Genomic DNA, 21,383 nt, shown 5'->3' with positions numbered 1-21,383 from the left:
ACATGGATGCAACTAGAGATTATCATATTAAGTGAAGTTAAGTCAGAAAGAGAAAGACAAACAGCATATATCACTTATATGTGGAATCTAAAACGTGACATAAATGAACTTATCCACGAAACAGAAACAGACTCACAGACATAGAGAACAGACTTGTGGTTGCCAAGGGGGAAGGGGAGTGGGGAGGGATGGGTTGGGAGTTTGGGATTAGCAGAGGCAAACTATTATATATAGGATGGTTAAACGACAAGGTGCTATTGTACAGCACAGAGAAGTATATTCAATATCCTATGATAAACCATAATGGAAAAGAACATTAAAAAAGAATGTGTGTGGGCTTCCCTGGTGGCGCAGTGGTTGAGAATCTGCCTGCTAATGCAGGGGACACGGGTTCGAGTCCTGGTCTGGGAGAATCCCACATGCCGCGGAGCAACTAGGCCCATGAGCCACAACTACTGAGCCTGTGCGTCTGGAGCATGTGCTCCGCAACAAGAGAGGCCACGATAGTGAGAGGCCCGCGCACCGTGATGAAGAGTGGCCCCCGCTTGCCGCAACTAGGGAAAGCCCTAGCACAGAAACGAAGACCCAACATAGCAATCAATCAATCAATCAATCAATTAAAAAAAAAAAAAGAATGTGTGTGCATATATATATATGTATACATATATACGTATAACTGAATCACTTTCCTGTACAGCAGAAATTAACACAACATTGGAAATCAACTATACTTCATTTAAAAAAAAAAGAAAAGAAAATCAGGATTTTAAGCATCAAAGAAAATGAATGAAGTTAGGTAAAAATATGTGATTCTCAATTTAAATTAGAATTATTGGTATTAACTCATGATGCATTTTCTGTTGAAAAACAAAATATCTATTTTGTAGAAATGATCTCCAACCCACTAGTGATGAACAGCCCTAGTGCCCAGATTGTGGTCTAAAAACCACCCTGCAGGGCTCCTTGGAGGAATGACTAATTCCAGATCTGGGACAGAAAATGTACAAGATGAGCCTAAAATATCGTGGCATCTCAAAAAGTAAAGAAACTAGCAAAGACTACCGAGTTTGTGTCCTTAGGACTCAGGAATCAACTTGATGGGAAGTTTTGAGCATCAAAAAAGAAAAAACTGCAATTACTGTAAACTTACCACCCCGCAAAATATTAAATCCATGAGTTCATAATGAGGTCTTCCCTCAAGGCGGGGCAGGGGGACTCACTGGTGACATTTGGAGGATGTCAGAAAACCAACCTATTTTTCTGAAACTGATAAATAAAGAGAAAGAATCAAATATGTACCTTACTTTTCTTGTATCTGCTGTTCCTTGGGGAAATTGGTAGTTGACAAGGAGATCATCTCTTTATAGAGGGATGTCAGCTAATAAATGAAGGAATGATAGAATATCACCATTTTGCAACCTCTAATGAAATAATGAGCATAAGCAATGATCATAAACAGCTACAAAACCATTACGTGAAGAAAGTATTATGGGAAAATGTATAATGGATAATCATGCTGAACTCACTGCTCAATCTTAACACCAAGAAAATGATACAACCAGATAGATATTCAGTGCACCTCGATGGAAGTACACACCCACCAATGAATTTTTCTTCCCCAAATAATCAAACCTCAATGTGACCAAGCCTCTAGATATAACTCCCAGTTTCCAGGTAATACAGGCTACAAAGGAATATATTAAATGACACCAGGGGACTTCCCTGGTGGTCCAGTGGCTAAGACTCTGAGCTCCCAATACTGGGGGCCCAGGTTCGAACCCTGGTCAGGGAACTAGATTCCACATGCCACAACTAAAAGACCCCTCATGCTGCAACGAAGACCCTGTGCAGCCAAATAAATAAATAAATATATTTTTTAAAATGACGCCAGGAGTGTGCAATCAACAAGATCCAGAATGTGGGAAACTCTACAGACCAAAAAAATCTGATTTCTTTAACAAATAAATCGAAGAAAAATCTTAAATTAAAAGACTTAAGATTCATATCAACCAAATATAATGTGTGTTAAGATTGCTTAAATATGCTTTTGGATGATAATATCTAGAATAGTACTGCCCAATAAATATATAATATGAACCATATGTGTAATCTTAAATTTTCTCATAGCCACATTAAAGGAAAAAGAAACAGGTGAAATTAATTTTAATAATGTATTTAACCTAATATAGCCAAAATATTATCTAATTATAAAATAATCATTAAACATATACTCAATATTTTAAATTATTAATAGGTATTTTACTTTTCTTGTGTGTACTAAGTCTTTGAAATCTGGTGGGTACTTCATACAACACATCTCAATTTATCAATAGGTAAATCTCGTTTCAAGCGCTCAGTAGCTGTGTTTCCAGTGGCTACGCCATTGGACAACACAGAAGAAGGTTCTTACTTATCATAAAGTTCTGGTTACCTAGTAAAAATGCCTGTTTGTTTTCAAGGGGAGGTAGTGATGTCATGAATTTCCAGGTGTAAAGAGTGAGGCAGAAGAGTTCTGTTCTGGACCCTGTCTCTTTCTGGCCCACAGTGTTTTCTTCTGTGAGCTCAGAGGGGTGGATCAGATCATTTCTGAATGTGCTCTCACCTCCCCACCTCCATCATTGGACAGGAGCTGGGCCTGAGCAATGGCAGGGTGACCTGGAGCATGTGGCTTGATTCCCTTGATTCCTCGGTTTCCCCACCTGTCTCGTGGTGATGGTGGCTCCCTCAGCAAAAGTTATGTATTGCCTAAGTAGACTCCCTTCTGAGCAGTATGAATCAAACATCATGCCTCTGAGCAGACATTTGCACAGTGGTTCTGACCAGCAGCACTTGGCTGTAGCCTGATTAAAGGTATTAACGCATCAGGGGAGAGAACAGGGGTTGGTCAGCCATGGTGCTGATTGCCACGGAGGCAAACAGTCTCTGTGCTCAACTATGCATGGTCCAGAGGCAGTGCCTTAGAGAGGCCAAAGTTGAACCTAGCTATCTTCTCGTGATGCTATTAAACACTCATGTCACTCAACGAGCTACCATGGTCCTGATCCCAAGAACCTCAAACACCTTCTGATTAGTATATGGCTTCCCACTGGACTTACCTACCAGGAAAGGGTGACTACGAAGTGAACTGGAAAGTTCTCATGCAGATTAATGAATTGGCATTTTGGCCCCTATATCCATTCTTTTGGGAATCTTCGTGTGAGTCAGAGGTGACTTAACTAAACTGGGACAATGCTGAAGGGCCATCTCATATCCAGAGCTTCCCATAAGATCTGAGGCTTCTGCTGAAACTAGCTCTGGGGCCCTGACAAGCTCACAGAGGTCGAGGACCTTGCCCATCTTGCTCACAATTACATCCTTGGTCCCTGGGAGAGTGCCTGACACCTAGTAGATGCTCAGTTAATATGCATTGGGTGAATAAGAAATGAAGAATCTGGATCTGCCACAAGAAAGAGGCATCTTTGTGGCATCTTGATAGTTAAATAGCCAGCAGCACCTGATGACACCCAATCTTTGCCAAAGTCTTTGGAACTTAAACAGGACAAGATTTGGTTGTGAAGTATCTGGAACAATACTGGGCACATATAGGCCCTCAAGACAGATGTCTCCCTTCCCCCTCTGCTCTGATGAGCAGAGCATTATCCCACCGTATTGGGATCACAGGTGTCTTCAGTCGGGTTTCCTTGTGAAAAGCTGACTATGCAAGGGAGTTTACACACAGGAAGTTGATTGGAGTGTGCTTTCCAGAAAAGCACCTTTAAGAGATGAGGGGAAGGGCTTCCCTGGTGGCGCAGTGGTTGAGAATCTGCCTGCCAATGCAGGGGACACGGGTTTGAGCCCTGGTCTGGAAAGATCCCACATGCCGCGGAGCAACTGGGCCCGTGAGCCACAATTACTGAGCCTGCGTGTCTGGAACCTGTGCTCCACAACAAGAGAGGCCGCGATGGTGAGAGGCCGCGATGGTGAGAGGCCCACGCACCGCAATGAAGAGTGGCCCCCGCTTGCTGCAACTAGAGAAAGCCCCCGCACAGAAACGAAGACCCAACACAGCCATAAAATAAAATAAATAAATAAATAATTTTAAAAAAACAAAACAAAACACAAGAGCTGAGAGATGCTCATGATAACTTTCACCTTGCTCTTTGAGCTAAAAAAAAAAAAAAAAAGAGCAGGGGAAGCAGCATTGGGCAGTAGGAAAAGTTGAGCTGTGATGCAATTGCAAGAGGCCTCAGTTCCTACAGGAAACTCTAGAGAGAGAACAGCATTTCAGAGTTGTCCCAGTAGAGTCAAGGAGGCCATTCATTAGTATTGAGGCCAGGGTTATTGGAGTCCGGCTTCCCCTGAGGAGGGAGTGGAATCCCTTCAGCTGAAGGCAGTGCCCAGAGCACAGCTCAGCTGTGAGCCCTCAGCAGCCAATCCCAGCCCCTGAGGGAAGCAGTGCCAAAGTCCTGCAGGGATGTTAGGGTGACAAACCACAGCTCCCACCACAGCAGCAAACATGGCTATCTTTTTCTCCCCCAGGACAACCTCATAGACACAATTGCCCTTAAATCCCAAATACTAGTTAGAGTACCATGGGATCTACCTTTTGTTTTAAGAAATCATTGTGAACACAAGGACTATGTCCATCTTGTTCATCAGCATTACTTCAACGCCTGTGTACTTGGCACATGGTGTATGCTAAATAAAAATGTGTTGAATGGATACATAAACTGTTTAACGAGTAAGTTTTTAAAAGCAGTTGATGCATTTATACTTAATTGGATATTAGTTGCTCCTGTTAAATCATCAACTCCTCAGGGCAAGAGGCTTTTCTTAATTATTCCTGTATTTCTAGCATGTAGGACAAGTCCTAGTAGTAATACACTGTCCCCTACCACCACCAGCACACACACAAAATTGTTTGCAGAACAACAGCTTGATACTATGCCCAGTGAGACAAGAATTCAATCTACCATATATTGTGTATCTACTATTTTACCATATACTTCCTCCTTTTATGATATTGGGGTTCACTTTCTAAGATGCCCCTTTCAGGAGCAGGGGTTAAAAATAATTTCTATTTTTTTAGAAACAACTACACACTGGACATTTTGCATCTATTATTTCTAAACGTTCCAACAATACATTCAGCAATAACAAAAACTGAGTTCAGAGAGTTTAACAAACCCAAAGATTACCCATCAAGTGAGGTGGTAAATGGAGGAGCTGGGAAGTCAAAACCTGCTCTGCTGGACTCCAGAGCCCAGGCTTCCTCCCCGCTGCCAGGCTGTTTTCTTATTACCACCTATCTTTGATGTGCAGCTTACCAGGTAGTTGCAGCAGCCCTCGGCGCTCCACCGGATTTCCTAGGGGTACGCTCGCACTCACAGACCGGTCCCAGCAAACTAGGCACTGACCTGCTGTCTCAAGACGGAGAGCCCACGCCCTTCCCGAAGTTCCTTGGGGAGGGCGGGGTCAGGCAAACCCCTCTAAGGCAAAGCCAATAACCCACAGAGGAAATCTACCTCGAACTTCCCGAAGAAGCCCAGCTGAAAAGAATCTTCCTCTTGCCTAAAAACAAGCCAGAGGTTTTCCATTTGCAGGTCTTTCTGGAAAGACGGGGATGCCCCAGGTCCTGAAACAAGATCTTCCTGAGATGTTTCATAGTGGGCTGAGATAATGAAGACACAGCTCTCCCCATCTTTCTCTCAACCTCTCTCTCTTTCACGCACGCACGCACGCACACGTGCATGCATGGACACACACGCTTTCAGATTTCTCTGGCACATCCGTTCCTAGTCCCATCAGAGCTGACTGCTCGGGTTCCTTGGTGCTTCTATTGTCACCTTTCTTTGGTTCACACCACTTCCCAGAGCTTTGAGAATTAGGCACAGACAGAACTCTTGTCCCCGCTTATGCCTCTCACCTGGTGACTGCTAAATGCCCCGTGAAAGTTACAGTCGTGTTTAGTCTTGGACAATGGACGGTCCCATTTCATGGAACAAACCTGCACTCTACATACAGTTCGGTCCAGGGGCCTGAGCTCATCCCGACTCTGTGTGTACCACGGCCCTCTCACCGGCCTCAAATTCCTCCACCTGCTTCTTGTTCACCTTTGACCTTTAGGGAGATACATTTCCCAGGACTTTTCAAAATGGCAAACTCCCGGCAGCCTTGGCGACTGTATGCAAATGAGCTGCTGACCCTGGTCCATCACTCACTCCTTAGAGGTTGATCTAACCAGTCCCACCTGGTCTCCTTTGTTGTTATGGTGCTAGAGTCACCTGGGCTAGTCCTAGAAATGCCCTCTTAACGCTGTAATGTTCGGGAGTTTTCAGATGTAAGCTGGACGAATGACAACTTGCCTTATCACATTAGGGACGTTCCCAGGAACAAAAACCAGGCTTATCTCTGTGGTTATGTAGTTTTAAGGTGACCTACAGCAGTTCAGCACCTTGACAGCAGTTCATTATTCTTTGCCGAAAACATGCTGCTTACCGAAGATTTTAGACTATCACATAGAGAAAACTGATGAAATTTTTAAAGATATATATCTTTTTATTTTTGAAGGGAAAATAAAAGGACAAGGAATGTACGTAGTAAAAAGCAACTAACATGACTGTTAGGAATAGAATCTGCTAGGAATAGAGGACCTGGCAAGGAATTACACTCCCTCAAGGGTAAATCTCAAAGGCCTACTGGGCAGGCAGTGAGGTAAGGGCCCTGAGCTGAAGCCAATTAGTGCTCAGTAAACAAACGGGAGCATTTTGCTTTCTGCCCAATTTCAGTCCCGCCTTCCAAGCAGCTTGGGTGATCAGTTCTTAAGGAAAAAAATAAAAGTTCAAATTCCCATAGTAATTCAATTTGCAAAGTGGATTCTATGTGATTTGTGGAGGAACAGCGTGTGTTTTGTTTTGTTTTGTGTCAGGGGTTCTGAATGGCAATTTCAGAAAAATGTGCTGAGTCATGAATCCCTAAGGATGCAAGATTTTGACAAGAACATGCATGGGGGAGGGCAAGAGCTGTGACAGAAGGCTCATTGTCCTTCTTCTAAATGAGACCCTTCAGTGCAAACACGTACCCCACACCTGGGCCCAGGAACACTGGATACTTCCCCTGGGTACTGAGAAGCCACACACTCACTAAAGAATAATGACCACAACAAAAATAATAATAGCTAATATTTACTGAACATGCGCCAGGTATACATATGGGTTATCTTATTCAATTCCCACAATAGCCCTATGACGTGTATGACAAATGAGAAGACAGGCTTTGAGAGGCTAAATAATTTGCTGACAGTCACCCAGCCACGGGAACTGGGCTGGGATTTGAACCCAGGAATCACAACCCTAATAAGTATGTACACTGTCTCTCCAAGTATTATCCATGTATTATTCATGGATCTCAGATCATTTTAACTGATTGTAAACTCCTTACTCAGAGGCATCTTAGTAACTGGCATTCTTCAGACACAATCAACTATGGAACAAAAGGTCCCAAGATTGTTAATATTAATGAAGGAGAAATTATATGGCACTGCTCATGTAAGTTGTGTATTTATGTGTTTAATATAACACCCCTTCCAAGTCAAAGAAAAAAGGAGACATTCTTTTATTAAAAACAGAGCTCTTCATTTCCTGTAACGTCCTGTGTTGAGATAATCCTACAGTAATTACTAGAAGTTGAGGCTGTCTGAGGTCACGGGCCTTTCTGGCCAGTACAAGACAACTGCCATCCTGCTCGGTCATGACCTCCCAGAGCAGGAACTCCTGATTCTTGGGATTGTTTCTCATGGGGACTTTAAAAGTTGGTGGCTGAAACTTCTCCCCCGAAGACACGGTCACCCTAGAGAAAATTAGATCACCAACCGGCTTCTAGGAGGCCCATCAGAGAGAGAGAGAGAGGGAGAGAAAGCAGAAAGCAGAAAGCAGAAGTGAGATGTTAGAGTCAGTGAAGACTTTCTTATTTCATATATTTCCCCAAATCAGCCCCAGGCACTTGGAATGTCAAGAAATATCTTCTGAGTCACAAAAGAAAGATCGTATTCTAATCAATAAAATTTCATTATTAAATGGGTTTTTTAAATGCTTAGGAAAGAGGCAAGTCAAGAATAATTATTTACATAAACATGACTCCTCTATTCCCTAAAGGACTGGCTTTACAGCAACCCTCCCAGCTCGGCCCCATTTCCTAGCCACGTTAGAAAGCAAAGGGTTTGCTAGAAACCTTTCTCATTTTGCTTTTGGAAATTACTTGTGTATGTTGTTTATGGCATGGCAATTATGTTTCATACCATACAAAGAGGGTCATATACCCCATCTCACAGGGCTATTATGAGGGATGAATAATATAATGTGATTGGAGCAGACCAAGAATTCCATTAATGAGTAGCAAGATCAATACTAATAATTCCAAAGGGGCGTCCATCTCCCTTTCCTCAAAAGGATTCCGTAGGACTCATATTTTAGCTTTTTGGAAGGCAATGGTCAAAATGGTTTAGCAAATTGACTTTTGAATATGCTAATATCTATATCACCAGATTCTGGATCTGAAGTGAAATTAGAGAATTCATATTTTTACCTTCAAGTAAAGTATGACTGAAATTTGGGGGGCTAAGAAGAGAAAAAGCAACCACACTGAGGCAAAACAAACAAAAGGTATTTTATTGTAACTTAAAATTCATTCCCTAGACAATGGATAATGTGCACGCTGGAAGACATTAGTAGACATGGTAAAGACGCACTTGGACAAGTATTAACATTGATGAATGTGGAGATGGCATAAAAGTTAAGAAAAGGTTATTGGATTTCCCGAACATGATATTGGCAAAAAGGGACTTTTATCACAAAAACATTTCCTTTAATATTTTTTGAATGCTATTTATTTTACTTACTAACCTTGGCAGTGACTAAAGAGTGAGGCATAGAAAAGTTTCCAGAAGTCTGAATACGGAGCAGAAGTCCAAGGTGCTTTGGAGCCCCATTATTGGGTTATTGAGTAGGATTCACTCAGTTACGAAATTCCCCACACTCCAGGTTTACTGCCTAGAAAAGCACTATTTACCGACCTCACTGAGGTGCTGTGGGGATTCATGCTTATAAAGTGCTTCAGGTGCCTTTGAAGAAAGGCAACAAAGAAGTATAAAATAACCTTACATATTTCAAAAGAAATGAAAAGACAATTTTGGCACAATGGGAAGAGTGCCTCCTATTTAAAGAACCAAACTTGGCTATTTATTAAAAACCCCTCACCTCAATGGTTTTTTTGTTTGTTTTTTTATTTAAGAGAAAAAAAAATGTTTCTCTACTGTCAGTCTTAAAACAGTCATTCTCAACTCAGGTTGTGCTCTCAGAATCACTTAAAGAGTTCATTAAAAATACAGATGCTTAGCCCACAGCCTAGAACTACATAATCAAAGTCCCTACTAGTGGTACTCAGGCAACTACATTTTAAAAAGGATCTATAGAAGATTCTGATGCATAGCAAAGTTTTTAAAACATTTCTTTAGAGAAATGTCAACATATTAAACGTTGATTTTCTTCCTAGAACATTTTTCTTAAGAGTGAATAAAGTTGGAGGAGGGTATCAATTTCTTATTGCCTTTTTCCCTTCCCACGTACTGAATAGCACGCAGGCTCAGAGCACAACGTGTGCACATCCACACACATCCACACACACAGATTTTTAGTTCTGCCCTTGAATTAAAATTGGATAGTCATAAAATCTGATAGTAGCAAATAAAGGCTTCACTGACAAGACACGCAAGGACTTGCAACTCATCCCCACTGTGCCCAAAGCAAATGGATGTTTCCCATTTGCCAGAACGGAATGGTTTAAATATGCATTTCCAATTTGGAAACAGGTAAAATCAGCACTTCTTGGGAAACATCAGCTGAGTGGATGCTGACGAACAAAAGTGAGCGAGGTTCCAGCGGCCAACCATGAAGAAAGGCTACAGTGACTCTACTCCTCTGTTTGGAGATTGCCTGCAACTCAGCAAACACCTTAGGAATTGAAAGGATGTATCCTCAGTGGGCACCAAACATATGGGTGGTTCATCAAGGTAAACAGAATACAATAAGTCCCCTACATACAAATGAGTTCCATTCTGAGAGCGCATTCGAAGTCCAATTTGTTCGTAAGTTCAACAAAGTTAGCCTACATACCCAACTAACACAATCGGCTCTATAGTACTGTACCGTAATAGGTTTATAATACTTTTTCACACAAATAATACATAAAAAACAAACACAAGAAATAAAGAAAACATTTTTAATCTTACAGTTCAGTACCTTGAAAAGTACAGTAGTACCGGCTACATCATCACTGCTTTTATGCTTGCTTCCGGATATCCTGGGCTTGAAATAAAGATACTGTACTACCGTACTCTATACAGCACTGTACAGTAAAGTACACAAAAGCACAACCACTCGTAGAGGATGCACGCACATGACAATCTACGCCAGACACGTGAACTAACTTACGTGATTAGACGTGCGAACGCACTTCGTATCTTTGAAAGTTCGCAACTTGAAGGTTCATAGGTAGGGGACTTACTGTAATGAAAACTGGTGACGGTAGTTTAAAATATCATTTTTAAAAAATGATCAATTTTGTGCCACCGCAATTCTTAACGCTGTTTTAGGAACCCCTTTCATTTCCTGACTGGCTCGAAGTCTTCTATTTACTAGCGAGGCTAGCAGAGAGAAGAGAGTGATTTAGTCCCTGGCAGGATACACACATATCTCGTCACGCTGCTTGCACCAGTTTTAAAATAGCTAGAGTCTCCTCTGGCTGCCTTGTAATGGAACTAATGGAGTCTGCAGAGAAATTATATTTCTTTACACAGAGAAAGCCTTCTGAGGCTGGCCAAAATGATCACAATGTCCAGAACTCATGAATAATAGTAAAACAGAATAGTCCCACTTCTTGGAAAAAGGAAAAAAGAGAAAAAAAAAAATACAGGAGATAGAGGCTACATATACAGTACACAGAGAATAGGATATGTAAAAAAAAAAAAAAAAAAATTCATTCAGATCAGCCACAGTGAAATTTTGCTATGAGAAAACAGTCTTCAGTGCCTTCCGATATTCCTCTAAACATTAGAGGAATTAGAGGCAACTTTGTACAAAAAGGTTGTTGGAGCTGGCTTGGGGAGTTCCTTGTTGCATGTATCCCAGGAAGGCAAGGTTGCCAGCAGCAGAATAAAACCTCCCAGCAGGACGCAGAAGCCACTAAAATAAAATGCAATGTCATAGGTGTGGGTCCAGTCATAAAACCAACCTGAAAAGAGAGGAAGAAAAAAGTGAGTTTGATAGACATAGTATGAATAGGAATACTCTAATTTTATCAATTTATATACAGTTCATGGGATTGACATATACACACTACTATATATAGAATAGATAACTAATAAGGACCTACTGAATAGCACAGGGAACTCTACTCAGTGCTCTGTAATGATAGAATCTAAAAAAGAGTGGATATATGTGTATGTATAACTGACTCACTTTGCTGTACAGCAGAAACTAACACAACATTGTAAATCAACTGTACTCCAATAAAAAAATTTATTTACAAAATTTATATACAGTGCAGATTAGGATATATATTACCCAATCTACTCCCAAAGTGGCCTACTGGGAGTGAGAGGAGGAGAATTTCTCAAATAGTTGGACAAGAATAAGTAGGCATTCTGGGTTTCTCCCAGATGAAGAATAAACACAAATTCCTGAGCAAGTGTACTGGCTTTTCTACCTACATCAAAGTGATTTTGAATAAATCACGATCAGGAGACATTCCACGCAGATTTATTTTGTATATAAATCTGTGCTATTATTACAGTATGAATTTCTGTATCCAGAGATGTTACAAAGAAGAACAGTAAATGGATTGACTTTAGGATAAATATCTTACCAACAATTGGTGGTCCAAGGCTATTTCCAAGTCCAGCAAAGAACATTAATATCCCGTAGGCATGGGCTAATTTTTCAATTCCCACAGTCTTCGTGGTCACATAAGGAAAGATGGACCAATTACCAGTAAGAAACCCTAGGACCCCAGAAAGTAGTGCCAACGTGACATAACTTTTGGCAAATGGAATTGCACACAAGGCCAGGCTCATAATTATTAAGGTAGCTACGTAAAGATACAAGGTATTAATCCACTTGAAGTCAGCCAGTATCCCTAAAACGAGTTTACCAACTGCTGTCATAATGCCAATAATGGAAATAAGTGGCATAGGAAACTCTTCTTCTTTCACATTTGAACTTCTTGCTACATCTTCCATAAGTAATGAAGGTGGAAATCCTCCGATGTCAAAAAGAAAGATGGCGATGAAGAGTGCTGAAAATACTTTGTTTTTAAAAAGAGCCCCAGTTTCTTCACAGTAGTTTTTATATAACTGCCATTTCCTCTTGGCAAGCTGTTTGCAAAAATATGTCCGTTCTGCAACTTTCTTTTTGTACGTTTCAGTCTCTTTTGTGTGTGCCATTGTTGTTGGGTTTTTATGAAGTAGCCTCTCTGGTTTCCAGTCACCGCTGGCTAAAGTGCTCTTACATGGTTCCTCACCACGGTAGGTCTTTTCAAGAATGTTTATGTTTTCTTCCAGGTTCTTTTCTTTTTCATTGTAAATCGAGTATCTATCTGGTACGTTTTCCAGAGCTATTTTTTCAGGCAAAGTGCAATCGGAGGACTGAAGGGGTCTCATTAGACTGCCACAGGCTAATATATTTAAAGCTAAAGCACCTACAATCAGCAGGCAGCCATCCAGCCCATAGAACTCAATCAGCAGTCTCTGCAGAGCAGCATATATAAAAAGTCCAATGCTTGAACCTAGGAAAGGAAATGGGAACTGTTTAATCTCTTATCATTTGGGGCTCTCAGGACAAGCATTATTAGTATTACAATTTGATTTCTTCTTTTACACTGGCATTCATGTGTGTGCCTTCATATTAAAATCACAACAAGAATGCTGAAGATAATAACAACAACAATAGTGCCAATTTATTTTAAGAATTCGCATTTGTAGGTCAGACACTGTGTTAAACACTTTACATTGCACCATCTTGTTTCATCCTTACAATAACCCTATTGGGTAGGTCCTATTATTATTCCCAGTCTACACTTGAAGTGACCTAGGGCTAGAAAGTTTGAGAAATTTGCCACACATCAGAAAGCTGTAAATGCCATAAGGATTCACACCCAATCAGTCTGACACAAGGAACTCAACGTCCTTAACAAATACCTTATGCAACGCCTTTTTGGGTACTTAAAAAAGTTCCAAAAAAGTACTTTTCTGGCTCCATGTTATGTATGCATTCCTTTTGGAAAAGAAAAGTTCTCACGTTTTATTTTTTGAGATGAAAGATATATTTTAGTTTTAGGATATTTATAGTGGTTTGATAGCTCAAATCCATTGCTAACCACCAGAATGGATGCTTGATATTAATAAACTATGAGAAGAGTAAAGTGAACTCTGATAGGGTATTAAAATTACAAAATATGCCTGGTTTGCACATTTGGGCAACACTGTAAATACTCCATTTTTTAAGCATAGATCACACTAACCACACTGGAATGGAATGTTACATTAGCCCAATTAATTTGCAGTGTTCTTATATGGCTCTGATTTCAAGTTTTTGATTGTTTTAAAAATTAAATACCATTGAGAAATGTCACGTGAAAACACAGGAAAGAAATAAGTAGATCTGTAACAAAAAAAATAGTCTAAATAGGTTGATCATACTTTTTAAATGGTCTATACCAAATTATATCAAAACCCCAGTAGGATGCCAAGCTAATGGTAAAAACCCATCAAAAATTCTTACAAATGACCAAATGGCTCTGTCTTAGAGTTATAAGAAAACTTTTTTTTTTTTGGTACCACAGTTGTCCCTTCCTAATATATTTAAAGTTAACTCCTTCATCCCCAAAGAAAAAAATCTTTGCTTGCAAGCGTTAATTAATAGCTCACATTAATGTAATGACAGCTAAAATAGTATCTTTTTGTGGCTACCAAGAAAGTATCTCTTTGCTGACTACTGAGAAGTTATAAAAGTAGACGAATTGAATTCTGCCTTATCTTTTTAAAAGTGGCACATACTTCAAAAGTTGAAAGCATTTCAGAAAATGAACTGAAAGAATTGAAAAGAGGACCTTTCATATAATTCCATACTGCATTAGCATCCATTCATTATTAATTCATGTTTTTCTCTAACACCATTTCTTTGTAGAAGTTCTAACAAAGTGCCATATAATTAGACACTTAAAAATATTCTTGGTATTTTGAAAGTTCTGTATTTTGACCTTAAGTTGAGAAAATAAATAATTCCCCATTGCTCACCAACTAACTTTACCTGTCAACATCATGAAATATAAGGGAAACATATAAAATCAATTCAATAGGTTTTATCAAACACCTATGATATGCTAAGCGTACGACAGGGCAGCAAAATAAAATTCCACTTTGGACACTAGTTTCTTTAGCCCACAGCTCATGAGAATGTAGTTATGGCTTAGAACGATGCAGGAGGGAATTCCCTGGTGGGCCAGGGGTTAGGACTCCGCACTCTCACTGAAGAGGCCCAGGTTCGATCCCTGGTGGGGGAACTAAGATTCCACAAGCCACGAGGCTTGGCCAAAAAGAAGAGAAAAAAAAAAAAGATGGGGGGATTCTTTCAGGGCAGTGAAGAGTAATTAGAGCTCTCTTGTGGAACTGTGTAAACTGTAAAACCGTAATTTTTAATCTTCAAAAATAAAATCCCAATTTAAAAATCATCACTATAAAGGAAAAAGTGAAATAAAGCACTAATTATGCTTCCAGCATGCCTAAAGTATACATTATCACAAAGAGGGAAAATATGAATTGATGTTCAGGGAACCTGAAACAATAAGAGATACACTCATGCTTTGATTAAGACCAGGAGTCAACAGACTTTTTCTGTAAAAGGCTAGAGAGTAAATAATTAAGGTATAGTGGGCCACACAATCTCTGTCACAAATGCTCAACTCGGCCCTTGAAGCGTGAAAGCAGCCAGAGAAGAATCATGAAGGAACGAATATGGTTGTGTTTCAATAAAGCTTTATTTATGGACACTGAAACTTTAATTTTACCTAATTTTCATGTGCCATGAAATATTTTTTTTCAACGAAACAAAAATGTAAAAACCATTTTTAGCTCACGAGCTGTCCAAATACAGGTAATAGACCAGTTTCGGTCCATGGGCATTAGTTTATCAATCCTTGTTCACCAGGGATGAAGATCGTTTCCCCAAAACCTCTATTTCATGCCCATGTTTCTTTCTTTCAACTGGATCACAATATTTCAACTAGGTCTCATTATTTCTTTTTTTTTTTTTAGATTTTTTTCTTGACATGGACCATTTTTAAAGTCTTTATTGAATTTGTTACAATACTGCTTCTGTTTTATGCTTTGGTTTTTTTGCCCCGAGGCCTGTGGGATCTTAGCTCCCCAACCAGGGATCGAACCTGCACCCCCTGCATTGGAAGGCAAAGTCTTAACCCCTGGACCGCCAGGGAAGTCCCAGGTCACATTATTTCAACTATTTTGCTTTTGGGTTTTTTTTTCAACTAAAGAAAAACTCTACTGTGAGTTTTGTTTTTCTTGTCACCACTTTCACTGAAGGTGGATACTACAGTGTGAAGGTTTGTGTCTCTCCAAAATTTGTAAGTTGAAATCTTAACCCCCAGTGTGATGGAATTAGGAGGTATCTCCTTTGAGAGGTGATTAGGTCATAGGGTAGAACCCTCCTGAATGGGATTAGTGCCCTTATAAAAGAGAACCTCAGAGAGCTTCCTCTTCCCTTCTGCCACGTGAGGACAAAGGGAGAAGGTGGCAGTCTGTAACCCAGAAGAGGGCTCTCAGCAGAATCTAACCACGCTGACCTTGACACCCTGATCTCAGACTTCCAGCCTCCAGAACTGTGAGAAATAAATTTCTATTGTGTATAAGCCACTCAATCTATGCTACTTTACAGCAGCCTGAATAGACAAAGACAGTGGATTCATGCTGCTCCTGAATTTTTCCTCATCTAACTTCCTATGTGTTACAACTAAAAACTCCCCAATTCTGCCAAATCTAGATTGTCCACAGTCAATCCATTTTGGCTCAGTGTGCCACAGCCTGGTCTCTTATGCTCTCCTCCTTAGACTGAGTGAAAGCAAGAGCAGCTCGCTCAGCATACAATTTCCAACATCTTCATCACAAATAAATTCGGACGTTAAAGGAAACCTAGGTCATAATTATAATGACTAACACTTTTGGAGCCCCTGCCATGTGCCTTACACATATGTTCCTTTAATATTCCCAATAACCCAATGTGATGGTGTATGGTCAGGCCACCCAAGATGGCTGTTCTCTTGCTCTCTGTACATCCCCTGCCTGACCAGTGCCCACTTCACCTACACTTACTCGCATGACTGACCTTCCTATATACTGGCCCCAGGCCCCACCTAGTGATTGTTCTTATCCAAGGGGTGGGGAGGTGTGTGCCTCTCTGCTAGTTTCCCGGTAACCAATGAGCCAACCTGATGTCAATTCCCCTATAACTGGCAATCTCCCCTCCCCACCCCGGGAGCGAAAACCCGCATCCATGTCCTGCCCACCCTCTACCACACACAGTGGGGCATCACTCCAGGATCTTGCTTTGGATTTGTAAGCTCCCCCCTTCCATTAAACCACTGATGTCTCTGTCACTGACTCCAGGCTCTTTCTTCTGTCTTGAAGCTGGGCAAGCACAGGCTTTACAGGGTGTAGCCCAACAGATGGGTACTATTATTATCCCCATTTTACAGTTCAGAAAACTGAGGCTTAACAGTTAATTTCACAGAACAGGTAACTTGTCCATCACCAGACAGTTACTGAGTGACACAGGATTCAGAACCAAGCAGACTGGCTCCAGGGTCTGGGCTTGTCACTACGTCATAGTGCCTCTACAAAAAATACAGTATAGGTAAGACCTATTATCCTTTAAGCTGCCAGGCCTGCTCTCACACTCCCTCCCACACTTGTGGGAGATGCTGTCAGGTTCTTTAAACTGCCTTCCAACTGCTCTGGATTCTCCATCTTTTGTTTTTTCTCTTTCTTCTCCAAGTTTTGCCTTAGCCATGCCCTCAGACTCCGGTCCTGTTTCGTCCTAGGCCATGATTCACATGTCTTTCCTGGCAATGCTTCCTTAAACCACCTTGGGTAAATATCCAGCTCGATTTAATTTGATCCGGAAAGCACTTTGTTGCCACTGCGTTGGCCTCAGGAACAAAACATTAGTTTGGATCCCGCTGCCAGATACGCCACTGAAGTACTTCAGCTTATCTGAAAGTCTGACTTCCCAGGAATATCTACCCACGAACAAGTAGCAATGTAAACTTAAATACAAGTTTTAGTAAGCTTGGCAGCTTTATCTCCAAAGCAAACTCATAAAGCATTGGCCACAGAAATTTTGATAAGTTCTCTAAATAGCTTAGAAGAAAATCCATCTGAAAAGTAAAACACCACTTTACAATATCAGAGCAAGTCCAGAAGGCTTTTACACTTACACACTTACACCCAGCACCCCGCCCCCCACCGTCCACAGTGATTCATCTCTTGATTATTAAAAGAATAACAAGAGTAAACAGTCTGTTGTTTGGATATGCAAATAGAGCAACGAGATGTATTCACAAACCAGTACTTTGGGAAAACCCTAAGTTCCACCATAAATGGAGCTGGAGAGGTGTCACCATTGTTCTTCCTGACGGTGGCCTGAAGGGACCCATTTTCCTTCCATTTCTCCTCTCTTTCCCAGGGATCGGGTGCTTTACTTAAGTGCTCTCTGCTTCTTTTAGCAAAGGCTCTCACCAGCATGTGACTCTCCATTTCCTGGACCCATAAGTTTTCTTTTCCTATATTATACTGGACATCTAATGCCCCAGCTTTTTCATACATGTATCTTTAGGGTTTTTTGAAAGCTACACCCATATTTACAGGGGAAAATAAAATTTCCTTCTAGGGCTAGAGTAAAATAAATTGTGCTACCTGAATGGCAGCGGGGGCGTGGTTGGTTAAACATATCTGTGCTTTGTAACTTCTAACTTTGATTAGAAGGCTGAAGAGTGGCAATGTTGTACTTATATTGAAAGTGTACCTGTTGAAATCAGGCCAAGTGCAAGGCCTCGGCGGCTGTCGAAATACTGGCACGTAATGGTCACCGTTGCAGTGTATAATAAACCACATCCGAGACCTAAACACAAGAAGACATTGCATAAATTAAGCCAGACAGTATTACTTCAATGCAAGAAAAAAAACAGGTGTAATTAAATAACTCTAATAGGACATTCTGTTACTAACTGGCTAAAACTCTTTGTATGGGTTCCTAGATCTCTCTGATGTTAGTTGTGCAGTTCCAATGAACACATTGGGCAGCCTTGGTTTTCACTCCACACCCACCCTAAGGTCAGGGCCAAGTCAAAAAAATAATCCAATTTCTAAAGCACGAATGAATAATGTAAATTTAAATCAAGACATTATGGAGAGATAGAGAAAATGGTTAAATCACACACCAAATAGCAAAATTTAATCAAACTTGCCCATTAAATATCTCTGTCTCTCTTCCACACCTTTACTCTTGGCTCAGTGTTCTTCCTCCTCTAGGTCCTCTAAACAATTTTATAAAATCCCCTTCATCATGCCAAGCTATTTTGCTAGACTTCATAGCCTGGCACACCCCAGTCTGCAAAACAAAGGCCCTCTGGCGCTCTCAGATCATCCCATCATCGTAAAATGTATATTTGTAAGTTTTTATCTTTTAGAGATGCAAAATACCTTATTTAGGAGTAAAATGTCATGTCTTTAGTTTAAAATATCTTCGCAAAAAAAAAAGAGGAAGAAAATGCAATAAAATATTAACAACGGTTACATTTAAGTGGTGACCATATGGTTGCTTGCTATGCTATTCTCTACTTTTCTGTAAATTTGAAATTCTTTTACAGTTAGAAAAAAAAAAAACCCTTACAACTCACTATCCCTTTCTTGAGACCCCAGGGCAATATTGAAGGCTCTTGTTTGTTGGCTTAATCTTTTTCTCCCTATTAAGTATCTAATAACCCCAGTTTTGTTTTTCATAAAAATTTCCTCTGGCTTCTAACTCATAACATTTGCCTTTCTTCTGCAACATCGTCTGTGCTTGGGGATCACCCTATATACAACACAAAAGCCGTCATCTAAAAACTAATTTTAACTATGACTCATTAGGTGAGTTATTAAGGTCATTTTCATTACTTTCAAATTGCGACCTGGACTATCATTAGAAAGAATACATGGGTTTAACAAATACAATGCATAAACATTTTAGGAAATTAGCATTTAACTCAGGACCCAGATGATCATCTGTGATTGCGTTAAAAAGTATTCTTAAAGAAATGAGATAGATGAAAATAATTATACTTTAAATAAACCTTTTAAAATATAGCACACTTTTGTATGATTTAAGGGAAGAGATACTATCTCATTAAAACATGAGTTGGATTGATTTATACATTTATCATTATTACATATAATATACTTCGATGAAATAAGACCTGTTCCTGAACGATCAATTTTGTGAAGCCAAAAAATGTCACCCTTAACTAAAACTATATTTCAGAAAGCCTTTGGAGAGGGAATGAATTTACTTTTGTGTGATTTGGTTGTCAGGGCTCTGTCAAATGGTAGGCATTAGAGACAAGAAAAAAAAAAAGGCATTTCTGATTACTAAATGCCAATGCTAGAAAAGTTAAAACAGTAACTTTTAAACATTTTACCTTAGATTGAAAAGAAAGAAATTTTAAAAAACTATTTCAAGGCCATGGATTTCAGATAAGATCATCTCATTTTTTTTAAAGTAGCAGAAATTTGAAATGCTTTTTCTCTAAACTTTTCAAAAAGCAGAAGGTGACATGATGCTTTCCCACATCTGTATTAGGATGACCTTAAGCCACCAGTTATTAAAAAGATGGTCCTCAAGGTCTTTCAATGGAGTCCATGAAGTCAAAACTATTTTCATAATGATACTGACATGTTTCCTGCTTTTTTCACTGTGTTCACATTTATGCTATTGGTGCAAAAGACATGGTGAGAAAAACTTCAAGAGCCTTAGTACAAATCAAGATATTGGTATCCAACTTCATACCTTATATGTTTCATCACCACTCACTCACAGTAAAAGCAAACAAATTTTTAAAAAATGCTTCATCTGAATTACAATTGTTGCCAAGAAAAAGCACTTACGCAATTGTTTTAGTAGCCAGCTAAAGTAGCCACTTTTTCCATGTAATAACCCTGTATGTATTTGAAAGAATGTCTGACAGACACAAACTATGGTTACTCAGACTTGAGTATTTGGCAGACATTTTCTTGAAAACAAACAAGGAAAATAACTGACAATAACTGTTACCAATGATAAAATTTGAGCTTTCCAGCAAAAATTAGAATTTTTGGAAACTTTTATCCAACACCGTGATTTGACAGCTTCCCAACACGTAAAGATTTTCTGATAAGCCTATTGGTGATACTAACAAAAGTGATTTTTTAGCTGTTGTTTAATAAAACGTGTCAACATTTTAAAGTTCTTGCATAACTCAGAGAACCAATATTTTTCACATAACCAATTCATGATGTTACAAAATCAGATTTGAATGCTGACCTATTCAAACTACAGAATAAACAAATTGTTGAATATTACAGAGCATGAAAAGTATATTGATGTGGTTTCAGGTTCCATATTGCAATTAACCCTTGGAAAACTATCATACATCAAGTCTTGGGATAGTATCAAAGAAGAGTTTCTACAGTTACCTGAAAAGACTATTGAAAACCCCTCCCTTTTCCTTTGTGTGAGACCAGATTGCCTTCATAAACTTCAACCAAAAAAGCACATTGCAACAGACTGAGTACAGAGAAGACGTGAGAATCCAGATGTCTTCCACGAAGCCAGGCGTTAAGGAGATTTGCGAAAATGTAAAACAAGGCCGTCCTTCTCACTAAACTTTTTCTTTTGGAAAATAGAATTGTTTTCATAATAAGTATGTTATTTATGCTAACGTGTACTGGGTTTGTTATTATTATCTTTAAATGAATTACTAAACAAATATTTTTAAATTTCTCACCTTTGAATACAGTAAATTTTAACCGAATAGATATAAATAAGTAAAGTCCACATAATTAAAAGTTCCTTGGGGTCCTAAATAAAAGAGTGCAAAGGGTTCCAAGAATATAAAGTTTGGAAACCACTTCCTTAAAGCCTTCTTTGGTCTCCAATCATTTTTAAAAATTAATTAATTAATTTGGCCGCACCACGTCGCTTATGGGATCTTAGTGCCCTGACCAGGAATTGAACCTGGGCCACGGCCATGAAAGCACTGAGTCC

At 39.7% G+C, this 21,383-nt stretch overlaps 1 protein-coding gene across 7 annotated transcripts in view; it reads right to left on the bottom strand.

Moving 5' to 3' along the window:
- Positions 1–6,566: 6,566 nt before the first annotated feature.
- Positions 6,567–21,383, bottom strand: part of SLC16A9 (solute carrier family 16 member 9) — a 67,285-nt gene continuing 52,468 nt past the window's right edge. For 6 of the 7 annotated variants that reach the window (XM_082407462.1, XM_082407463.1, XM_082407461.1 and 3 more), the window contains 3 exons: positions 18,126–18,221; positions 11,899–12,816; positions 8,627–11,265 (listed from right to left, as the gene is read on the bottom strand). In XM_082407462.1, coding sequence (XP_082263588.1) covers positions 11,078–11,265; positions 11,899–12,816; positions 18,126–18,221 — 1,202 coding nt within the window. In that variant the 3' untranslated portion in view covers positions 8,627–11,077. Of the gene's footprint in view, positions 7,857–8,626; positions 11,266–11,898; positions 12,817–18,125; positions 18,222–21,383 lie in introns of those variants that run through there. The other variant, XR_014249012.1, reaches the window with a different exon arrangement.

This window comes from Balaenoptera borealis, assembly GCF_965194805.1.
Source record: "Balaenoptera borealis genome assembly, chromosome: 10".
NCBI classification, from domain to species: domain Eukaryota; kingdom Metazoa; phylum Chordata; class Mammalia; order Artiodactyla; family Balaenopteridae; genus Balaenoptera; species Balaenoptera borealis.
Note: the sequence above shows the minus strand (reverse complement) of the source record. Positions and strands in the feature narration are given on the sequence as shown.